General features: G+C 50.8%; 1 protein-coding gene across 5 annotated transcripts in view; it reads left to right on the top strand.

Annotated features, from left to right (window-relative positions):
• CASKIN1 (CASK interacting protein 1) overlaps positions 1–21,354 on the top strand; it is a 123,824-nt gene that overhangs the window by 87,755 nt on the left and 14,715 nt on the right. Inside the window, exons 5-14 of one of the 5 annotated variants that reach the window (XM_080981678.1) lie at positions 355–450; positions 1,557–1,687; positions 5,465–5,573; positions 5,827–5,935; positions 8,521–8,615; positions 11,111–11,228; positions 12,168–12,413; positions 17,130–17,234; positions 17,984–18,105; positions 19,181–19,268. In XM_080981678.1, coding sequence (XP_080837804.1) covers positions 355–450; positions 1,557–1,687; positions 5,465–5,573; positions 5,827–5,935; positions 8,521–8,615; positions 11,111–11,228; positions 12,168–12,413; positions 17,130–17,234; positions 17,984–18,105; positions 19,181–19,268 — 1,219 coding nt within the window. Of the gene's footprint in view, positions 1–354; positions 451–1,556; positions 1,688–5,464; positions 5,574–5,826; positions 5,936–8,520; positions 8,616–11,110; positions 11,229–12,167; positions 12,414–17,126; positions 17,235–17,983; positions 18,106–19,180; positions 19,269–21,354 lie in introns of all 5 variants that reach the window. The other 4 variants (XM_080981677.1, XM_080981681.1, XM_080981679.1 and 1 more) reach the window with 4 other exon arrangements.

Genomic DNA, 21,354 nt, shown 5'->3' with positions numbered 1-21,354 from the left:
GACTCGTAATCTGGTGAACTGGGATAAAGCGGGATATCAAATCCAAATCCAAACCCCTGTTCCCTTACGCCTGCCCCTCTGCTCCCTTATGGGGCTTGGCGCATAAGTGTTCAGGTGAACGCCTGAACACACCAAATGTTATTTGCCTCTCCTATGTGGACTCTCCCTCCTGCTGGAGTGGTGTGGGAAGAAACCCCTGGGAAGCAGCTCCCCACACCCCACCCAGGACACGCCAGCAATGCAGGCAGTGGACTGAGAGATTGAATCCTCTATCTGGTGGATTTTGGCCCATAGCTCCACTCAGCGTCTGCACTTTGTTGTGCCTGCCTCTTTTTCGCTCTCTCCATCCCGCAGTCAGAGATGCTCCTCCAGCACCAGTCCAACCCCTGCATCCTGGACATTTCGGGCAAGACGCCGCTCGACCTGGCCTGCGAGTTTGGAAGGGTTGGGGTAAGTCAACCGGCTGCGGTGGCAGAAATGGGGGACGACTTTAGGTCTCCAGCTGATTTTGGACTACAATTCCCATCATCCCTGACCACTAATCCTGCAAGCTAGGGATGATGGGAGTTGTAGTCCAGAAACAGCTGGAGACCCAAGGTTGGGAAACCCTGGTGTAGAGAATACTGATCTAGATGGGCTAGTGGTCTGATTTGGTATGAGGCACCTTCCTTTGTCGCCATATAGTGCAGCCCTTGCTGAGGACTAGAACCTTGCTTTATTTTTTATGGAAAGGACCATAGTAACAGAGCACCTGCTTTGTGTGTGCAGAAGGTCCCAGGTTCAGTCCTGGCATCTCTGGAGAGACTTGAGTGAGACTCCTTGTCTGAAATCCTGGCAAGCCATTGCTGCTGGTCCTTGCAGACAATCCTGGACTCTGGCTTGGAATCTGGTTGGAATCAGGTGGCTTCCGTTGTCCCTCGTGCTGCTTCTCCTCCAGCCACCCTCCAGCCACCTAGTTATCTCCCGCTTGGACTACTGCAATGCGCTCTATGTGGGGCTACCTTGGAAGGTGACCTGGAAACTACAACTAATCCAGAATGCAGCAGCTAGACTGGTGACTGGGAGTGGCCGCCAAGACCATATAACACCGGTCTTGAAAGACCTACACTGACTCCCAGTACGTTTCCAAGCACAATTCAAAGTTTTGGTGCTGACCCTAAACGGCCTCTGTCCAGCATACCTGAAGGAGCATCTCCACGTCCATCATTCTGCCCGGACGCTGAGGTCCAGCGCCGAGCGCCTTCTGGCAATTCCCTCACAACGAGAAGCCAAGTTACAGGGAACCAGGCAAAGAGCCTTCTCAGTAGTGGCACCCGCCCTGTGGAACGCCCTCCCACCAGATGTCAAAGAGAAAAATAACTACCAAACTTTAAGAAGACACCTGAAGGCAGCCCTGTTGAGGGAAGCTTTTAATGTTTAATAAGTTATTGTATTTTAGTGTTCTGTTGGAAGCCGCCCAGAGTGGCTGGGGAAACCCAGCCAGATGGGCAGGGTATAAATAATAAATTATTATTTTATCATTATCATCATCATCATCATCTCTTTTGCCCCTCCAGGTAGTGCAGCTGCTGTTGAGCAGCAACATGTGTGCCGCCCTCCTGGAGCCGAAGCCAGGAGACATCACCGACCCCAATGGGACCAGCCCCCTGCACCTGGCGGCCAAGAACGGCCACATTGACATCATCAGGTATGCCCCCTTCTGCCTGGCATCTGGGGAAGGGTAGAAGAAGAAAGGCATTGGCACAGCGCACGAAAGATGGATATTAAACATTAAGTGTTTGTCGTGGGGAGATTTCAGCCTCCGTTTTGAAGTGCCTGCAGAACCGCCAAGGTGCCAGTCAGCTTTCAGATATTTGACAAATCTCCTGGGCGTCCAGCCAGGATCTGCTCTCCAGGCTTTTTAAGGTCTAGGTGCCTGCATCTCTCTCTTGGCATCAGCACTGGCAATCTGACTGGCTGACCGGCTTTCCTGCAGCATAGGATTATCCCTCCCCCTCCCCCCTCTGCTCCCGATGCATTAGTGGCTGAAATTGCAAATCCCAAGACTGCCGGGTCCACCTCTCATCTCTGGTGTGCGCCAATGTGTTAGGAAGGGAGCCGCCCTGTGCACCCCGCTGGCACGCAACTCACTTAGCAAATTGTCTGCAGCCTCCGCTGCGCTAATCTGGGGCTTGTATCTCAGCAGGATAGCAGCTGCTAATCTTGGCCTCTGGAGGCCTCTCCCGCAGCGCTTAGGATCATTTGTGAGATTTCTGTGCTGTGTTTCCACTTGAAGGAGTCCGGGATGAGGCTCCTGAAGGGGTGGTGCAGCCTTCCTCAACTTGCTGCCTTTCCGATGTTTGGGACTACAACTCCCATCAGCCCCCAGCCAGCATGCTGATGGGACTTGTAGTCCAAAGTGGACAAGCTGGGTGGGGATTTGTAACCCAAACCATCTGGAGGGTGCAAGGTTGAGGAAGAGCAGGACCGTGTTTCTAGATATCATTGTTCTTAAAATGCTTTTTTGGGGGGTGGGGAACCAGATTTTTGCTCTTCCTCCTCCTCCCACAATAGTTAGGAGGGTTAGCGCTCTGTTCACAGACAAATTGCCCTACGTTTGTTTATTTCTCTGTATTTCTCAGCAACACCTCATCTTAGATGCGTTTGACTTTCATGATTTCAACCACATGCAGTTGGAGGTGGGCTGGTTGAAATTGCACAAGTCAATGAATATTAATAAAGGTGAAGAGGTTAGTAAATGAAAGGAGTTAATATTATGAGAAATATGAATTTGGAGAACTGTTACACAGGTGACATAATGAAATTCAGTTAGAGGGGATTCGAGGAAGTCAGTCACCAATGTAAAGAGATTTAGGTAGTTGAAGTAATAATTTTCTTTCGTGTTTAGTTTAGTTTATTGTAGTGTGTTGTGTTTTTCTTAGTTGTGTGTTTTGTTATGTTTTCTTTGTGATAAATGTGGAAAATCAATAAAAAAAAATGGGGGGAAAAAGAAATTGCACAAGTCAAGTCCCAAGCAAAAGCTCTTATTGTGCCAGTTCCACTTGGGGTTAACCAGTGCAAAAAGGGCTTTTAAGTCTTGCTTGCTTAGCAAGGCCCTTTCCATGCACTGGCTCTGGGATGTTCTCGTGAGATCTCGCTCATGATAATTTGAGTTCCCGTGAGTTCTCACGCGAGCATCCCTGGCCTTTGAGAGCTGACAGGCTGAGTTGACCTCACTCCTCAAACAAGGCAGGGAGCTTAAAAGCTTGCGTTGTACCAGGTCTGCTTGGGTTACATGGCATGGAAACTGCTTTTAAGTTCTCTGCCTTGTTTGCTGGGCAAGGCCCATTTGTTCTGGGGGTGCTCTCCCCCCCTCCCCACTTGCTAGCAGTGGCATGGCTCCAAGGGTCCTGGGCATACACAATTTTCGTTTATATACATAACCCTTGGAACCAAACCCCTGTGTAAGATGAGGGATTACTGCATTATTATTTTTTAAAGCATCTATAATCCTGCTCTTAAGCTGGAAAAAAAAAAAGATGATGATTCAGGACAGATAAAAGAACATAGCACATAGTTAAACTATGGAACTCGCTGCCACAAGGGGCAGTGATGGCCACCAACTTGGGTGGCTTCAAAAGAGGACTGGACAAATTAATGGAAGAGAGAGATCTCCATGGCTGCTAGCCAGCATGGCTCTGTTCTGCCTTTGCAGTCAGAGGGAGAGATGCTCCTAAAAACCAGTTGCTGGAAACTGCAGGAGGGGAGAGGGCTCTTGGGTTCGGATCCTGCTTACAGGCTTCCCATGGGGCATCTGTGAGTCCAATCCTGGATTAGATGGGCCATTGGCCTGATCCAGAAGGCTCTTCTTAGGTTCTTATTCAACTTCCACCATTGTTTATATCCTTGATAGGACTCTTCCTACCAGCAAGCCTAGGATCTTAAAAAAAAAACTACAACGTGTATGGAATTGGGAGAGAGGAAGCTGCTCAAACTGCTCATTGTCGTGAAGTCCTTGCAATGACCAGTTGGGTTGGGAGAGGATGAGCCAAAGACTGGTGGCCTTTCAGCGGATGCAGAAGTCTCAGACCAGTTTCTCTCCCTCTCCCATAGCCCGATGGAATGATGGATGGGATGGGATGTCCCTATTGGGGTAGCGCAGGCCCCCACTGTGCAATACTTTATATAGGGCTTCTTCTCTTCCCTGGCATGTTGAGGGGACCCCACTGGGGTGGGTTGAACCCCAACATGTTCCATATTACAGCCTCCTTTGCTTTTGCCCCCTGGGTTCTGCCTCTGTGTGGGATGCCTGGATTTTGAGCTTCTTGGAGTATTTATTACCCATGAGAGCCAGAAAGATTCATCCCTAGCCTATTATGGGCAACTGTCGAAATGCTCTGCATCTGCTATCTCGCTTGTCCTCGCATCAGCCTTGTAAGGTAGGGAAGGGCCTGGAAGGCTTCAGAAAGGAGAAGTCAAAGCCAGAGGGCGGCAGGAGCTGCAGGCAAAGCATTAATCGTACACATCTTTCTCTCCCCCTCCCCCGGCCAAGTCATTTCCTGTCCTGGGAGTTATTAATGGGGTAGTCTTGCGGGGCCCAAGCGTTTGGTGGACAGGAAGCAGCCACTTAATAGCCCAGCAAATGTGAGGGTCTTCCTCCAGGGGCAAGCAGTATTCAGAGACCTTGCCTGGGGAGGAGCAGAGAATTGAGGCTGAAATGAGGTTTCATCAGGGCTAGAGTCTTGATTGATGGAGTGGTTTTGAATCCAGGAGGGGCTAAGTGAGATCGCCTAGCTCAGCTATCCTCAACCTGGTGCCCTCTAGCTTTTTGGGACTACAGCTCCCATCAGCCCCAGCTGGTACAAATCTGCTCCCATAAACCCTGGTATCGGATGGCCTCGCTAGGCTGGCTCACCTTATCTAGCAGGACCACCCTACCCAACCCTTTCTCCCCATTTTTAGTTTGTCAGGCTCACACGGTCTTGCGCACCAGATCCAAGGAGTGCGTGGAAAGCCTTGTGAGTCGAGGGTGCCTCTTCTTCCACCTCCTGGTGTAAGGCACTGATACTGTGTGCATAGGAAAGCAAACGTTTGGCCAAAGCAAATGCCCATGGGTTTAATGCGCAAGTGCACCGCTCATTTCTTTCCCACTGAAATTAAAAAAAGGTCTTCAGTGCTGCTTCTGGGAAATGGGTTTCAAGACTCAAGGACCCATGGCTCCTTCGAAAGCCCAGAAAACAGAATGAAAGACAATATTTGCGTGGGATTTGCAGCGGGTGAATGTTTCCAGACCTTTTTTTTTTTTTTTTTTTTTTGTCTTCTCTCTGTCTGGGGGCTCCTTGTCTCTGCAGCTCCATTTCCAGGCCTCCACAGTGGCACCTGTTGGATTTCTGCCCATCTGGCGGGTACCCTTGAACCTGGGAGCATCTGCCGGGGGTTTGGGGGCTTAGTTGTTGTTGTTGTTTTGCCCTCTTTCCTCCCGCAGACTCCTGCTCCAGTCCGGGATCGACATCAACCGGCAGACGAAGGCAGGCACTGCGTTGCATGAGGCGGCCTTATGCGGCAAGACGGAGGTCGTGCGCCTCCTCCTGGATGTAAGCACCCTGCCCTGGTCCGCTTGCAGGAATGGCGGGGAGAGGGAGGGCACAGAAGTTGGGGGGCCGCCCCTCTCTTGTGCCAAGGTGCAGAGCTTGGTGAGGGTTCCCTGAGCTCCAGAGAGCCGGTGCCCTCCCTGGATGGCATCTTCAGGCTCTTCCTTGCCCTCACTAGCCTCGCCACAATCCCAGATCTCCATTTTCCTTGTCTCAGGCAGCTCACCCTATTCCCAACCCCTGTCTGTTTTCGCAGAGCGGAATCAACGCTCACATCCGAAACACCTACAGCCAGACGGCGCTGGACATTGTCAACCAGTTCACGGCCACCCAGGCCAGCAGGGAGATCAAGCAGATGCTCCGAGGTGAGGATAAGGGATTTCGGCTGCGATGCCTGCATTAAAGGGGGTTGGACTAGATGATCCTCGGAGCCCCGTCCGACTCTACGGTCAGTCTAAAGTTGGCCGCACGTGAGTGGAGGTGTTCTGCCTTCTCCCCTCACACAAATGTAGCCTGCAGAACGGGAGATGACACAGCTGGCCTCCCTGGCAGGGCTGTTGTTGCACAGCTCTTTTATTGAACTGGATTGTACCCAACTCATTTTATGCCAGGCAATTAGGCCCATTGAGGTTAATGGGCCTCCATTAGCCGTGTTTCATGTTAATTTCAGCAGGCCTATGTGGGATCCAACCCACTTAATTTTGTATCTCTTAGACCCAGCATTTCCTCTGGATCAGAGCACCAGGCTGCTTACAACACAGCTGCTTATTATTATTATTATTATTATTATTATTATTAAATTTATATGCTGCCCTTCTGACTGGGTTTTCCCTGCCACTCTGGGTGGCTTCCAACAAAATATTAAAAGCACAGTAAAACATCAAGCAATAAACGTCCCTATACAGGGCTGTCTACAGGTGTAGTATTAAATTAAACTGTAATATTAAATTTAAAATAAAAAACTGGAATGAAATCATACACCCTTTATATAAAAACAGGAACATGGAACCTTAAACCCTAATCAGCATCAGGATAATCAGGCTACAAAGGCCTCAACAAATAAATAAAGCTAATGTGGAGGTTTGACATATCTCATTCTGGTGGTGCATGGGGAGTCCCATAAGGGGAGGGGGGCAGGCACTGAGAAGGCCTTGCCTTAAGTTGCTATCTTGCCTATCACAAGGAGGGTCTCTCTGACAGACCTTAAGGCCTTCTCTTTCCTTCACTTTGGAGCATGCAGCTTTGGGGTTGTGAATGTGAGGCCCTTTCAACAGTCAGAAAATGATAAACGCCAAATATAAGAGGAATGGCGATGCCACGGCACTCTATCTCCCTCTAGCGTGTTTTTAAGCTAATGTAGGTGCTTTCTCTAAAGTCCTAAAATCACGTTGTAGGCATTCTCTCCCAGTCATCATCACAACAGCCACCTGTTTTGATTGTTTATACCCATTTCGCTTCAAAGAGAACAAAGGAAATCCAGGTTGCCAGACGCCACCTAGCGGGTTTGTGGGCCTCATTTCCAGCCCCTTTCACTAGCTCTGTAGTTACCTCAGAATTGGGAATCTCGCAGTTTATAAACATAGGTTTCAGGAAGCGGTTTGCAATGGGCGAACCATTCGTTTTCCAAGTGGGTTTAATCTGTAGAGCAGAGAGAGAAACTCACCCCAAATTTGGCTGTTCCCAGGTGAGTCTCTTCTCTGAATATTCCTAAATGCTGGGAGCTGGAGGGCGATACCTGTGCAAGGCCTCATTTTAGGGAGGCTTCTCTGGAAGAATTCTTAGCCAATTACACACTCCCATCTTAATTAACACAGGGCAGGAGAAGGGATGCCGGAGAATTCCGACGAAAACAGAAACGGGAGCCCAGATTGCCCATGTTTACTTAATTGCCCCATTTATGGAACAGAAGTTAACCCAGCAAATATAGTTGGCATCTGCTGTTGTTGATTTTAGTCCTCAGATTATACACACGCACACACCCCATCACCAATTTGCATTCCTTTGCATTGAAATGAACAGGGTGGAATGAAAAAGTAACTTACGCAATTACACAAGTTATGTAATTTTGAAACAACAGGATGAACAATGTAATTTGGGGCAAAAGGTGAGCTGTAGGAGAATGAAACAGTGTTGTGCGTGACATGTGCAGGGCAGAATGGGAATTGGCGCCTTCTTCCCTCCCTAGTCAGAAGAGGTTGTCAGTTGGATTTCTCTGCCTCGGTTTCCCCAAATGTCTTCAGCCAGGCAGATGTCAGGCTGGCAAGGTCTGATTCGTTTTTTTGCTAGAACACAAACATCTACCACCTGGAACAGGTGCAAAAGATCTACAGCTATAGCATTAAAGAGTGAGGCACCTCTGAGCATGTTCTGAGTGCAGGGTTTTGCTTTCAGAACCAGAGCTCACAATCCTTTCACACAAACAACCTCTCCTGGGTTACCAATTTACTTTGCTTTGGTTTTCCTGTTGCTAAACAATGGGAAGCTGCAAATCCTTCCTCTTCCATTTATTTACTGTTCATTATTACATTTATATGCCATCTTTCCTCTGAGGAGCTCCGAGAGGCACCTACGGCTCTACGTTCTTATTTGCACAACAACCCTGTGAAGTAGGTCTGGCTGGCAGACTGTCCTGTGGTCACTCAGCAAGTTCCATGGCTGAGAGTGAACTCTGGTCGCCCAGGTCTTAAACTACAACTCTTACCACTACACCACACTGCCTTTTACTGAAAATCACCCAGATCTGCCCCACTCCTTGGTCAAGTAAAGCTGTGCCTTTAAGCATGTACAGAGTACCCATCTGCCACCAACGCACAACCTCTGCTGGGTTCAGAGGAAGGGTCCCTGGGTGGAAAAGTCCTGCTTCCCTGTAGCCTTGAGCCCCAGCGCCTCTTTCGCTAGAATGCATGCAACTGCCTCCTCCTCCTCCTCCTTTACCTTTGTCTCTGCCTAGATGCTTCCGCCGCCCTGCAGGTCAGGGCCGTGAAAGATTACTGCAACAACTACGACCTGACCAGCCTCAACGTCAAAGCTGGGGACATCATTACAGTGAGTTTGCCTGTTGTCCTGGGTGTTGGGATGCTGCTAAGGAATCGGGGGCAATTGGCAAGCCCCCAGCTGGCTCCAGCCCACCGGCCAACGTGCCGGCCGAACACCAGTCCTTGGTGCAGCATGAATCTGCGACCCAGAGCTTCAGAAGCTGGGCACACAACTCAGTAGAGTAAACACACAACAGAAGTGCAGGGAGAGGCTGTGTAAAGCATATTTACAAGCAGTTTATACAGCATACATCAGGACAAGAGGAAAAACGTGTCTTCTCCCCTTCGTGTCCAAGCAAGCAGCATAAGCTATATGCAAACGGAAGTTCCCAGCAAGCTGTGCTGGAGTGTAAACAGGCATGTGACACACAACAGTCATGTCTGTCCCTCTTAAGGTGGAACGGAATATTCTAACACTGGGCTGACCAAGTCAGGAATGGGAGATAAGCTGAGGACCCAGAGGAGGACTCCAGCCAGATGTGGGGGCCTCTGTCGGGAATGCAGGAAGCGGCTAGTGAGGATCCGAGAGGGGGCAGGGGCTTCCCTGGTCTCCTTCATCTGCAAGGGGAGCCAGGAGAGAACTCCCTCTCCCTCTCTGTCACCTCTGACATGCTCACCCCAGCACCATTGGACACTGGGAGTGTCCTTGCCTGCCCAAAGGGGGATGTTGCACCAGACATGGCCACATCTCAGGAGGCAGAGACGCCTCCCTTGTCACCTGTGTCCAGAAGGAGCCAAAAGGAAGGGAACAGAGGACTCTGCTCACTAGGGGTAGCAAGCAATTGCAGGAATGCTTTCGGCCTGCATGGTACGACTGTGTCGTATGCAAGTCCAACCTTGGGGCCAGCTTAGCCCGGTGGTTCCATTGACCAACACATTTCTTGGATCTTCCAATTGCCTACAGCGATTTGAAACCTGCCGGCGCTGCTTGGCTTAAAAAACCCCCACACCTTGCGTGGTTAAAAGCTGGCCAATTAAATGCAAGCAAAAAGAGCTTTTAAGCTCTCCACCTTGTTTCCCAGGCAAGCCCTGCTCAGGGGTGCTCTCGCAAAATCTTGTGGGAATTTGGGCAGCCCCGCAGAGTCTGCACCCCGAGCGAGACTTGCCCAGTAATCCAGGTGGAGAGTTTTTACGCTCTCTACCTTGCTGATTGCTGGGGAATGAGAGGGGGTAAAGCCAGGTTGGTGCATCGGCTGTGGAAGATAAGGATGCTTATGCAAGTTCAAATATAGGTGTTTTTGTGTATGTGCACCATCACTGGAATGTAGCCCCTACTCAAGATGTGATGGTACCATACATAGGATATCCTGGGAGTCCAACCTCCCTCTCCACGTTGGACAGAGCCTCTCTCTGACGTGCCTTCCCCAGGTGCCCTTGGATACTGGGAGCATCCCTGTCTGCCCAGAGTGGGATGTTTCACAGGTCCTAGACACCTCTCAGGAGATGCCTCCCCCATCACTTAGGTGCAGGAGGAGCCCAAAGACAAGGTAGCAGAGGGTTCCACCCACCAGGCAAAGTGAGAGATTGCAGAAATGCTTTCAGCTTGAGGAACCTGCCCGTTCCTATATATAGGATAGCCAAAGAGTGTGAGTGTCGGATCAACATCCATAGCTTTGCCAGTTAGAGCACCTGCTGCTATTGTAGCTGTATTTAGGATTAGCCACCTGCATTGCCTGAAGTGCCTGAAGCCAGCCATCTGCTTGTGGACTGCAGTAATCTAAGCATTAGAGTTTTTGGAAAAAGCTCTTCAGCCTTGGCAGTGCACTGTGCAAAGGGGGTCTGTTCTGGGCCAAAGACAAGGCCTGGTTGAGATGTGGCATCCTCTGGATGTTGCTGGATCCCATCTCCTTTCATCCCTGATCCTTGGCCAGTGCTGATGGGACCTGGAATAGCTCAGTCGGTAATGCATGAGATGCCTAATCTCAGCATCATGGGTTCGAACCCCACATTGGGGCAGACGATTCCTGCATTGCAGCGAGTTGGACTAGGTGACCCTTGTGGTCCCTTCCAACTCTGATTCCATAGTGATTGGCTCAATGTTAACCAGCCCAGGGTGTGAATTAGAACCCAGATCTCTCCCCAAGTCCTATTATGAAACACCTGGAGGGTCCTACCCTGGTTTTTGCCAGCCTGGGGGCCACATTGCAATCCGGGCTGTCGGGGGGGGGGGCACATGATGGGTGGGCGTGGCCAGAGACAAAAAGGGCGGAGCAAGGAATGCACATCTTACCATAGGCTGGTTTCTACGTGGACCAGCTCCCCCTGGCACACAACTGAGGAACTGCAGTTAGGACACTATAGAGTTAGTAGGGAAGACTTTTTGAGTTAGGGGGCTGGGGCTTGGAGGCCGTCTCGAGGCCTTGAAACATCCCAGGCTGGGTGGCATCTTCTTGTTCCCATGGGCAACCTGTTGTCAAGGCCCTGGAGCAACCTACTTTGAAGGTGGCCCATTACTTGGTCCCCCCCCTTCTCTACTAACCCCCCACTACCCTCCCAATTTCCCAGGTCTTGGAGCAGCACGCCGACGGTCGGTGGAAAGGCTGTATCCACGACAACCGGACCGGCAATGACCGTGTGGGCTACTTCCCTTCCACCCTCGTCGAAGCGATCAGCAAACGAACAGGCAAGACTTCCTCCCTATGTGGGTTATTCTTCTCCTATCGCTTTCTACCTGACCTGCCTCATTCTTGAGGTGCGAGGCCCTTTGCAGATGGAGACCCTGGAGTTTTCTGTTCATTGCCATAAAGCAAATCAGTAAGGGGAAGGTCGGAGCGGAGGCAATTCCGATTCTGCACCCTGAATGGCTGTTCTTTGGGAATGCCAGGGAGGTTGTAGCATACGCAGGACCTTTGAGCTCCTCCTGCTGAGGCCCACCCAATTTCCATGGCTCTCTTCAGCTATGATTCCTGCATTGCAATGGGTTGGACTAGCTGACTTCGGGTCCCTTCAAATTTTAACAATTATGACTCTTTGCAGCTGGCTGGGGCAGGAAGTGCAGATGTGGTTTCCATAGGATCACAGGCTGGCTCAGTAGAAGAACATCTGCATTGCATACAGAAAGGTTGGGATGGGAATGTCCCCTGCCTGAAGCCCTGGAGAGCTGCTGCCAGTCAGTGTCGACACTACTGAGCTCGATATACCAAGCTAGACCTTTGGTCTAAGGCAGCTTCCTACATTCCTAACGGGAAGGGCAGTAGCATGTATAAGGTCTCGGGTTCAATCCCTGACGTCTCTAGGTAAGACTGGGAGAGAGCCCCATCTGAACCCCCAGAGAGCCGCTGCCGGCCCGTGTAGGCAACACTGAGCTAGGTGGATCAGTGAAGGCAACACTGAGCTAGGTGGACTCAGTGAAAAGCAGCCACACAGGAAACGGTTGGGGAAAGTCTCCTGTCCCAAACCCCAGAGAGCTACTGCCAGTCAGTGCTGACAGCATGAAGCTAGATGGGTCTGACTCCCTATCTTCCAACTTTGATGGGCAGCTTAAAAATCACCTTCCTCCTCCTCCTTCTCCAGGTCTGCAGGACCCATTTCACGGTTTGCCTCTTGTTGTTTCTATTGCCAGGTCCGTGGGACGCTGGGCCTTACCCTGGGCAGTTTCAAGCCATCTCCCTCCCAGCTGGAGGGGCCTCGGTGCCTAACGGCCATTCCTGCTTCTCCTTCTCCTCCTCCTCCACCACCACCTCCTCCTCCCATCATCAGGTCCATTTCCTGCCTCCACCTCCACCAAACCCCCACCAGCCTCTTTTCAGTTCCTTTGGCTACCGCCGGCTCCCCCACGGCGCTGTGGAAGGGCCTGGCGCCATCCCAGGTAGTCTGTCCTGCATCGCTTCGTTTGCTTCTGATTTGTGCTTTTGTCATGTTTTTGCGTTGCTCCCAGGGGGGTTCCTGCATTCCTCTCATTCCCCGTCCTCATCCGGGTTCTGCTCTCTGTGTGTGCATGCGTCCAAGGATGTGGGTCAGGTGTCGAAAGAAAGTGTGGCTGCATAAGGAGCCTTCTGAAGAGCCGAGGTTTGAAAGGGGCACATATAAACAAATTACACTAGTAGGACTGCAAGAAGTTTTGTAGGGAGAAATATATGAAATATTGCAAAGAAGATAAAGGAGAGAGACATTAGTTATGATATTTAAATGTAATAGTGGAAGTATGAAATGTAAATTAAGTGGAAAAGATTGGAAAATTTTCAGATGTGATTGGCAGAAGTCAAAAAATTGTATAAGATACAAAATTATATTTTATAATTACAGTGGTACCTTGGGTTACATACGCTTCAAGTTACATACGCTTCAGGTTACATACGCTTCAGGTTGCAGACTCCGCTAACCCAGAAATAGTGCTTCAGGTTAAGAACTTTGCTTCAGGATGAGAACAGAAATCATGCTCCGGAGGCGCGGCGGCAGCAGGAGGCCCCATTAGCTAAAGTGGTGCTTCAGGTTAAGAACAGTTTCAGGTTAAGAACGGATCTCTGGAACGAATTAAGTACTTAACCCGAGGTATCACTGTATTGAAAATGATATGTTAAAAATTAATAAAAATATAAAAAAGAAAGGGGCACATATAAGAAAGGGGAAATCACAAAGGAAGAGTATACACAAGTAGCCAACACTTGCAAGGAGGAGTTCGGAAGTTTGGAACAAGCTCAGGCTTGCAGGAGAGGTTGAAAATAACAAAAAATTACAAGGCTTTACAGTAGGAAGAACTTTCTGAGGGTAGGAGCTGCTTGGCGTAGAATGGACTCTCTCGGAAGGTGGTGGACTCTCCTTCATCAGAGGTTTGTAAGTAGAGTTTGGATAGCCCATCTGTCAGGGATTCTCAATACAGTGGTACCTCGGGTTACAGATGCTTCAGGTTACAGAAGTTTCAGGTTACAGACTCCACTAACCCAGAAATAGTACCTCGGGTTAAGAACTTTGCTTAAGGATGAGAAAAGAAATTGCGCGGCAGCGGCGCGGCGGCAGTGGGAGGCCCTATTAGCTAATGTGGTACCACAGATTAAGAACAGTTTCAGGTTAAGAACGGACCTCCGGAACAAATTAAGTTCTTAACCCGAGGTACCACTGTATGTGGTTCCTTCATTGCAGGGGTTTGGATTAGATGATTCTTCGAATAGCTTCCAACTTTACGGTTCTGATGATATGATCTGCATATTAATTTATGCAACGCCTGGTAATATCACGGTGCAAAGAGGGGCTTGCCAAGCAAAGTAAATGAAAAAGAGAGGTCTCTGCCCCAAGCAACTTACAGTCTTAAATTTTTGGCCGAGCTGAAAACTCTCCAAAGAGAATTATTGGCTTGAAATTTTGGGTGGTTTGGAGGGCTATGAAACCCTCACACACACCCCAACCAGATCCCTGGCCTATCATCATCATTGCAGTGTTTTTCCCAGGGGGATTCTGGGAGAGGAGAGCCGGCAGCCGGTAGCTACCCAGAGGAGCAATGATGATGATGAATGCCCTCATTGCCCCCGATTCCTATAAATAATCAATATTACACACTCTCTTCTGCAAATTAGATTGTGCAATTCTGGGGGCAGGGGCAGTATTTTGTGAATGATGAAAGCTTAGGACAAAACGAAAGAATGAAAATCTGGCACTCCTGAATGTATTTTAGAAAAAAATGTTCGTTTTCCAAAGGAGGCTTCTTTATTATACTCCTTGGCAAAATCTGCCTGCAAGAAGCTTCCCTTGTTCATAGAATCATAGAACTGGAGAGCTGGAAGGGACCCAAAACTCACCTATCTAGTCCCAACACCCTGATATGTTGCCACTTATGAAAGCAGATGGAAGTCCAAGGTTGTGTGTGTGTGTGTGTGTGTGTGTGTGTGTGTGTGTGTCAGTTTCAGGTCTAAGGTGCAGAAGGAGGGAAGTCGTTTCAGAGGAGAGTAAGAAGTGGCAAAGGCAGAACGGCTGGAGCCAGCTTTTGCCAACTTGGGAGTCCTTCAGATGTTCTGGACTGCAACTCCCATCAGCTCCAGCATCCCAGGGCCATGATGGCTGGGACTGATGGGAGTTGTAGTTCAAAGCATCTTGAAAGCCCCAGGCTGGGGTAGAAACTGTATGGTTGCCATCAAGGCCCATTATAATACAGGATTGCCCTGTAATTCAATGTCAAGTGCTACGTCCTGTATTGATGCAGTTCTGTCCTGCATTTCAGGTCTTTCCTCTCTGACTTCCTCTCTGTGTGCCAAGTTAGGGATCCTCTCCAAATGCATGTGTTTGAATGGATGTATGAAATGGCATGTGTTTAAGCTCTGGGTAGCCAAGCACAGACAGATTTACAAATTTGTGTGTGTGTGTGTGTGAGTAACGAATTGCAGAGAACGAATTGCAATGGATTGCTTTGAGGTCACTTCAGCACCAGATTAAAAAAAACCAAAAACAAATGTCCCCCAACTGCTGCACCCTGTATTTTGCAAGAACAAAGGTGGGAACCCTAGACTCAGAAAAGCAGGGTGCTTGGGGGGTGCAATGAAGATCTGCAAAGGTGTGGCTTGTGTTACAGGCAGACATGGGTTGCAATGTGAGGTGTAGCATGACTTGAGTGAGGTGTGAGCCCCGGAGTGCAAATGCTTCCCTTTCCCCTGTTGAGAACCATTTTAGTGTTTGTTTTAGCACCGCTGCATCCCATCTCCTCCCTCCTCCTCTCCCTCTCCCAACAGCCCCCCCGCCCCAGCGTGTGGCTCCTTGTACAAGGGGGACAAACATCCCTGTCCGTATAAATGGGTAGACCAGAAAAGTTTTGTTCTTGGTTGCTAAGCCAAACTAGGGACTCTTCAGGGCAGCGCTGGCTCGCTCCACTTGTTAGCTTTAGCCCCATACGTGTGGCCAGAGAACACAAATGGAGATACACACAGGATTCGCCTGCATGGTGGTTTATTTGGGCCAGCAGAGGAGCCCTGCAGTGCTGGAGCAGGCCAGTGGCCCATCTAGCCCAGGCTCCTGTTTTCACAGCGGCCGGCCAGGTGTCCCCAATGGAAGCCCGCAAGCAGAACCTGAGAGCAGCAGGAACTCTCCCACCCCCACCCTCATGCATTTCTGATTTTCAGCAATTGGTGTTTGGAAACAGTGCTGCCTCTGACTGCGGTTTGTAAGCTGCTTTGGGAGATAGATGTAAAGGTAAAGGGACCCCTGACCATTAGGTCCAGTCGTGACAGACTCTGGGGTTGCGGCACTCATCTCGCTTTATTGGCCAAGGGAGCCAGCGTACAGCTTCCGGGTCATGTGGCCAGCATGACTAAGTCGCTTCTGGTGAACCAGAGCAGCGCACGGAAACGCCGTTTACCTTCCCGTCGGAGTGGTACCTATTTATCTACTTGCACTTTGATGTGCTTTCGAACTGCTAGGTTGGCAGGAGCAGGGACTGAGCAATGGGAGCTCACCCCGTCGCGAGGATTTGAACCACCGACCTTCTGATCGGCAAGTCCTAGGCTCTGTGGTTTAACCCACAGCACCACCCACGTCCCAGATAGATACATAGATAGATAGATAGATAGATAGATAGATAGATAGATATCAATAAATCACTCTCCTTACCCTCTTGCCCCTACAATAGATCCCTGTATCTCTTGAGTATTGATTTTTGATTTTTATTGTTATTCATGTTTTTATACTGTATAACACTGTATACTGTATACTGCTTTTATAATTGTTTTAAATTTGTTGTTAGCTGCCCTGAGCCCGATCTTTGAACCGGGAAGAGCGGGGTATAAATAAAAATTTATTATTATTATTATTGAGTACGAGATGCTAAGGGCAAAATGTAGGGGACAGGCAGCCACTGCCACCTTCATGCAATAGGTAGATAGATATCAATAAATCACTCTCCTTACCCCCTTGCCCCTACAATAGATCCCTGTGTCTCTTGAGTATGAGATGCTAAGGGCAAAATGTAGGGAACAGGCAGCCACTGCCACCTTCATGCCCTTGAAGCTCACAAAGCGACTGTGGAACTCGCTCCCACTGGAGGTAGGCATGGCCCCCAACTCAGATGGCTTTAAAAGAGGTTTGGACAAATTCGTGGAGGGGTAAGGCTGTTGAGGGCTGCTAGCCAGGATGGCTGTGCTTTGCCTTGACACTTGGGAGGCAGCAATGCTTCTGATTGCCAGTTGCTGGGATCCACAGGAAAGGAGAGGGCTCTGGCATTCGAATCCTGTTTCCCACGGTGACCTGATTGGCCACTGTGAGAACAGGATGCTGGGCTAGATGGGCCGCTGACCTAATCCTGCAGGCTCTTCTTCTGGACCTTAGTCCGTGCTGGGGGGGGCAGGGTGGGTCGGAATGCTCTGGGAGGATTGCAATGGCTGAGAATAACTCTCTTGAGCCCTGGGCAATAATTGGTGCCCCCTCGGAGGGAGGGGCAGCCTCTTGCAGGCTGACCACCTCCCAGACCCTGTAGATATGGAGGTTGGTTGTGGGGGCAGCTGCCGGCATTTGTGCCCCCTCCTCTCTGGCTCACACACAATTTCATGGGGTTCTGTTGACTTGCTTCATGTTCTTGCTATCTTTCCTGTGGTCTTTGGCCAAGAAGGTTCCCGAGGGTCTGACGCCAGCCCGTCCCACTTGTCCCCATCGCCAGGCGCTGGCACACCAGCCCCACCAGAAGAGATCTGGGTGCTTCGCAAACCCTACGCAGGTAAGAGCATCAGAAAGGCACTGGTGGATCAGGCCAGAAACCCATCTGGTCCAGCACTCTGGAGCTGGGGTTCAGTGGCAGGACACCTGCATTGCAATGCAGAAGGTCCCGGGTTCGATCCCCAGCATCTCCAGATAAATCCTGGCTGAAATCCTGGAGAGCTGCTGCCAACCAGTGTAGACAATACTGTGCTAGATGAGCCAGTGGTCATAATCATGAGGCAGCAGCTTTCTAAGCTCCTGGGAAGGGCTGCAGCTCAGTGGCAGAGTGCCTGCTTTGCTTGCAGAAGGACCCCAGTTCAATTCCCAGTGGCAACCCCAGGAAGGGCTGGTAACGTCTCCTGCCTGAAACCCCGGAGAGCTGCTGCCAGCCAGTGTGGACAGTATTGAACTAATGGGCCAACGGATTGACTCGGAGTGAAGCAGCTTCCTATGTTCCTGTGGGGGGAGAATGAGATATCACTGGCAACAGCTGTGTGTCTGCCATGACACCTGGTCCCTCCATCCCAAGTTTTATTTATTTGTTGCATCTATACCACACCTTTTTCTCCTCGAGGAGCCTGCTTGGCTTCTCTGCTTGGGGCTCCTTCCTCTAGCTGGCTCACAGTTCCCTTGTATGCGGTGGTCCTGGTGCTCACCCCTGGCTACCAGGCGAGTGCTTAACATGCTGCAGAGACAAGTCAGGCTCAATTTCTTTTTTCTTGCTGCCCCTCTGGACCTTTAACCACCTCTCCCCTCCCTGTTGGCTAGGTGGTGACCGCAGCAGTGTGGGCAGCACGGGAAGCGTGGCCAGTGGGCGGAGTTCGGGGAGTGGCCAAAGCACCGGCAGCGGAGGCCACGCCCCCCTCCACCCAGGCTCGGAAGGCGTCAAGGTGAGCTTGCCTACGTTGTCTCTGCATTGCAGGGGGTTGGGCTAGATGACCCGCAGGGTCCCTTCCAGCTCTTATGATTCCACGATTCTCTAAAGGGATCATGTGCCTTGAAGCATGTTCGGAGTGAAGTTATCTTCATCAAGAGAGTCTGAGATGCAAGGATTATCTCCCCTCCCCAAAACAAAAACCCCCACATCCTGGCTTGTTTGAATCCCAGCACTTAAAATTATTATTATTATTATTCACATTTACATCCCACTGTTTTCTCTCCAAGAAGTTCAAGAGGTTCTCCTCCTCCTCATTTAATCCTCACAACAACCCTGTGGTGTAGGGTAGGCTGAAGGACAGTGACTGGTCCAAGGTCACATGCAGTGAGCTTCACGGCTCAGCCAGGATTCGAACCCAGGTCTCCCAGGTCCTAGTCCTTCACTCCAAACCACTACACCACCCTGGCTTCCAAAAACAAGCTCAGCTACGTCCTAAGAAAGCTTTCTCCCTTGCAAGTTGAGTTGGGCAGCCTTCCAGAGGATTTGGACTACAGCCTTGCTGGCTGCGGTTGATGGGAGCTGTAGTTCAAAACATTTGGGAGGGGGGTGGGCACCAGGTTGGTGAAAATAGCTTTAGATACCATTGGCAGTTTTGCACGTCCTCTGCTGCCCCCTGGTGCCTGCAGCCTGCGTTGGTGCACCTCTTCTGACTACTTGGCAAGCTGACCAGGGGCTCATTCCATTCCCTGGAAAAAGTGGGCCAGGAGGAGGAGGGAGGGAGAGAGAGAGAGACTTCCTTGCACTGCCCCCCCTGCCCCCCAAGCCGTTCCTTTTTCTAGATACCGGAAGCCTCTTTCAAAATTTGTACTGCAAGGCACGCATGCCAAGCAGTCGTGCCATTGTGCCACCTGTTTTCCTTCTTGTACCCAAATGAGTAGCTTTGCCAACAGAGTCTTAGATCTTTTGGGGTGGGGTGGGGGTGGGGGGGCTGCCAGTTCCCCCCTGCCTTCCAGGACCCTATTTGCAGTCTCTTTCTTTTTAACAGTGTGTGTGTTTTTCTCACCCCCCCCCCGCCTGCCATTCCTCAGCTTCTGGCAACCGTCCTCTCCCAGAAGGCGTCTGTGCAAGAATCCGGCGTGGGTGATGGGCCTGCCAAAGCACTGGAGACGCCTGCAGGTGCGTGGATGCTCACAGCTCATCCGCCGGAGCCTTTTTGGGTCCCCCCCCCTTATTTCCTTGAAGAGCTGCAGGGGAACCTTCCGAGCTAAACATGACCCTTCCTCTCTGCTGCTGCCATGCCTTCGCTTGCTTTGGTTAGTAGGGGGAAATTGGGGTGGAGTGGGGTGCTGCTGCCAGGGTGAGGTTGGTGGGGGGGTTTGGTGGTGCCTGTGTCCCAGAAAGAGCCCCCCACCCCACAATCTGGCTTCCTGGCTGTCCTCCAACCTCCAGCAAAGGAGCAATCTGGTCCCCGATTGCTGTTTATCGCTGGCTGGTCTGCCTTTGCCTGCACCCCCCTTCGAAAAAACCAATAACCCGTGTATCTGCATTCTATTTTGAGGGGGCTCTGAGCTCCAGACATCCCTTTCTGAAATACTGATGAGGACCCCGCTTCCTAGAGGTCTCTGTTAGGTCCCCCAGGCACAGGTTGCCAGGAGGTGGGTCTCGGCGGACCCCCACCCCACCCCTGAGAACGATGGTTCCTGTTCCCTTGTTGGCACAGTGAATTGAGCTTGGTGGCAGTGCGTCTTCAGAAGTGTGACGATGTTCCCGGTTGGGGAACGCGGAGATGGGCAGATGGCGGTTCCCCCCCCCTTTAAGCTCTGCCTGCTTCTCAAGGGTGATGTTGCACATGTTCCTTTTCAGGCAGGACTCAGGTGGGAATGCCGAGACGGTTGCGTCCCGGGAGTGTGCGTGTCTGTGTGTGTGTCGCATTTTCAGGTTGATTTTTCCAAAGTGGAATAAGTTTCTCCTCAGCCTCGCTCTGCCACTCAAGCGTGGAGATTCAGCAGTCTGTGGAGCTCAAGGTGTGGCTCCAGGGACGTTCTCCAGCATGAGAAAGGGTTGCTTATTATCGGCCAGGAGTTTCTGTGGACTCTGAAAGGGAAGATGCAGCTTCTGGAGTAGAGTCTGTCTTTTTATTTTTTGGGTGGGGGTTGTCAGTGCTAGCATCCGCCAAGAAACCCAGGCCCCCTACCTGTCTAGCCAAAGATCTCTCTTGGAGGCTTGGGGTGCTTTCACCCCCTTGATCCAGATGGCTGGGTTGCGTGCCTGCTGGCTGAGAGAGAGCACCGATTCCTCGCTGGGGAGCTTCAAGGTCACCTTGGCTGCCATCTTGGACTGGTTCCACCCCTGCCCCGCTGTGCGGACACAGGTGCCAGGCCTCTGCTTCTGGGACAGTGACTTAGCCTTTTGTTTCCAACCCAGAATTTCTGGGGCTCCCTCTTTCTCTTTAGGTCATAGGTGAGAAACCTCAATGCACCCCCACCCCCTGGACTCCCTGCCTGGCCCTCTGACTTATCCACAGGATCATCCCTGTCCTCACTCCCCAGGCCAAACCCTTCCCTCTCCCTGCTCCGTTTGCCTGGGTGGGACATGTCATAGGATCGTAGGAAGCTGCCTCTATACAGAGTCAGACCTTTGGCCCATCTAGCTTAGTACTGTCTGCACTGACTGGCAGGGGTTCTCCAGCATTTCAGGCAGGGAGGCTTTCCCCAATCCTATCTGGAGAAGCCGGGGATTTAACCTGGACCTTCTGCACTCAAAGCAGGCACTCTGGCACTGAGCTGTGGTCCTTTAAGGAATGCAGGAAGCCATCTTTTACTGCCTCAGGCCATTGGTGCATCCAGCTCAGCGTTGGCAACACTGGCTGGCAGCAGCTCACTGTGCTTTAAGGCAGGGGGTTTTCTACGTGCAAATCAGGCTCCCTTCCGCTAAGCCATTTGTGCCATTATGCTTCCAGGTTTCCCACAGGCACCTGGTTGGCAAAGGTAAGAACAGCATGCTGGACCCCTATAGGCCTGATTCAACACTGATTCAACAGGCTCTTCTGATGTCATCCTTTCTGATAGGGAGGTGCCTGTGTTTGCGTAGATATAGATAGAAGCCTCTTGACTTTTGCATGGCAGGAATGCAGTCTGCTGCACAAAATGAAAACACACATTTGTTGCTGCACACACTTTTGCCTCTCCCATGGGGGTCCACGGGGCCCTGAGGCTGAAAGATGCCCCTGTCCGTGATACTTGATGCATGGACAGCTGGACAC

Source organism: Podarcis pityusensis (assembly GCF_964106645.2).
Source record: "Podarcis pityusensis genome assembly, chromosome: 14".
Lineage (NCBI taxonomy): Eukaryota > Metazoa > Chordata > Lepidosauria > Squamata > Lacertidae > Podarcis > Podarcis pityusensis.
Note: the sequence above shows the minus strand (reverse complement) of the source record. Positions and strands in the feature narration are given on the sequence as shown.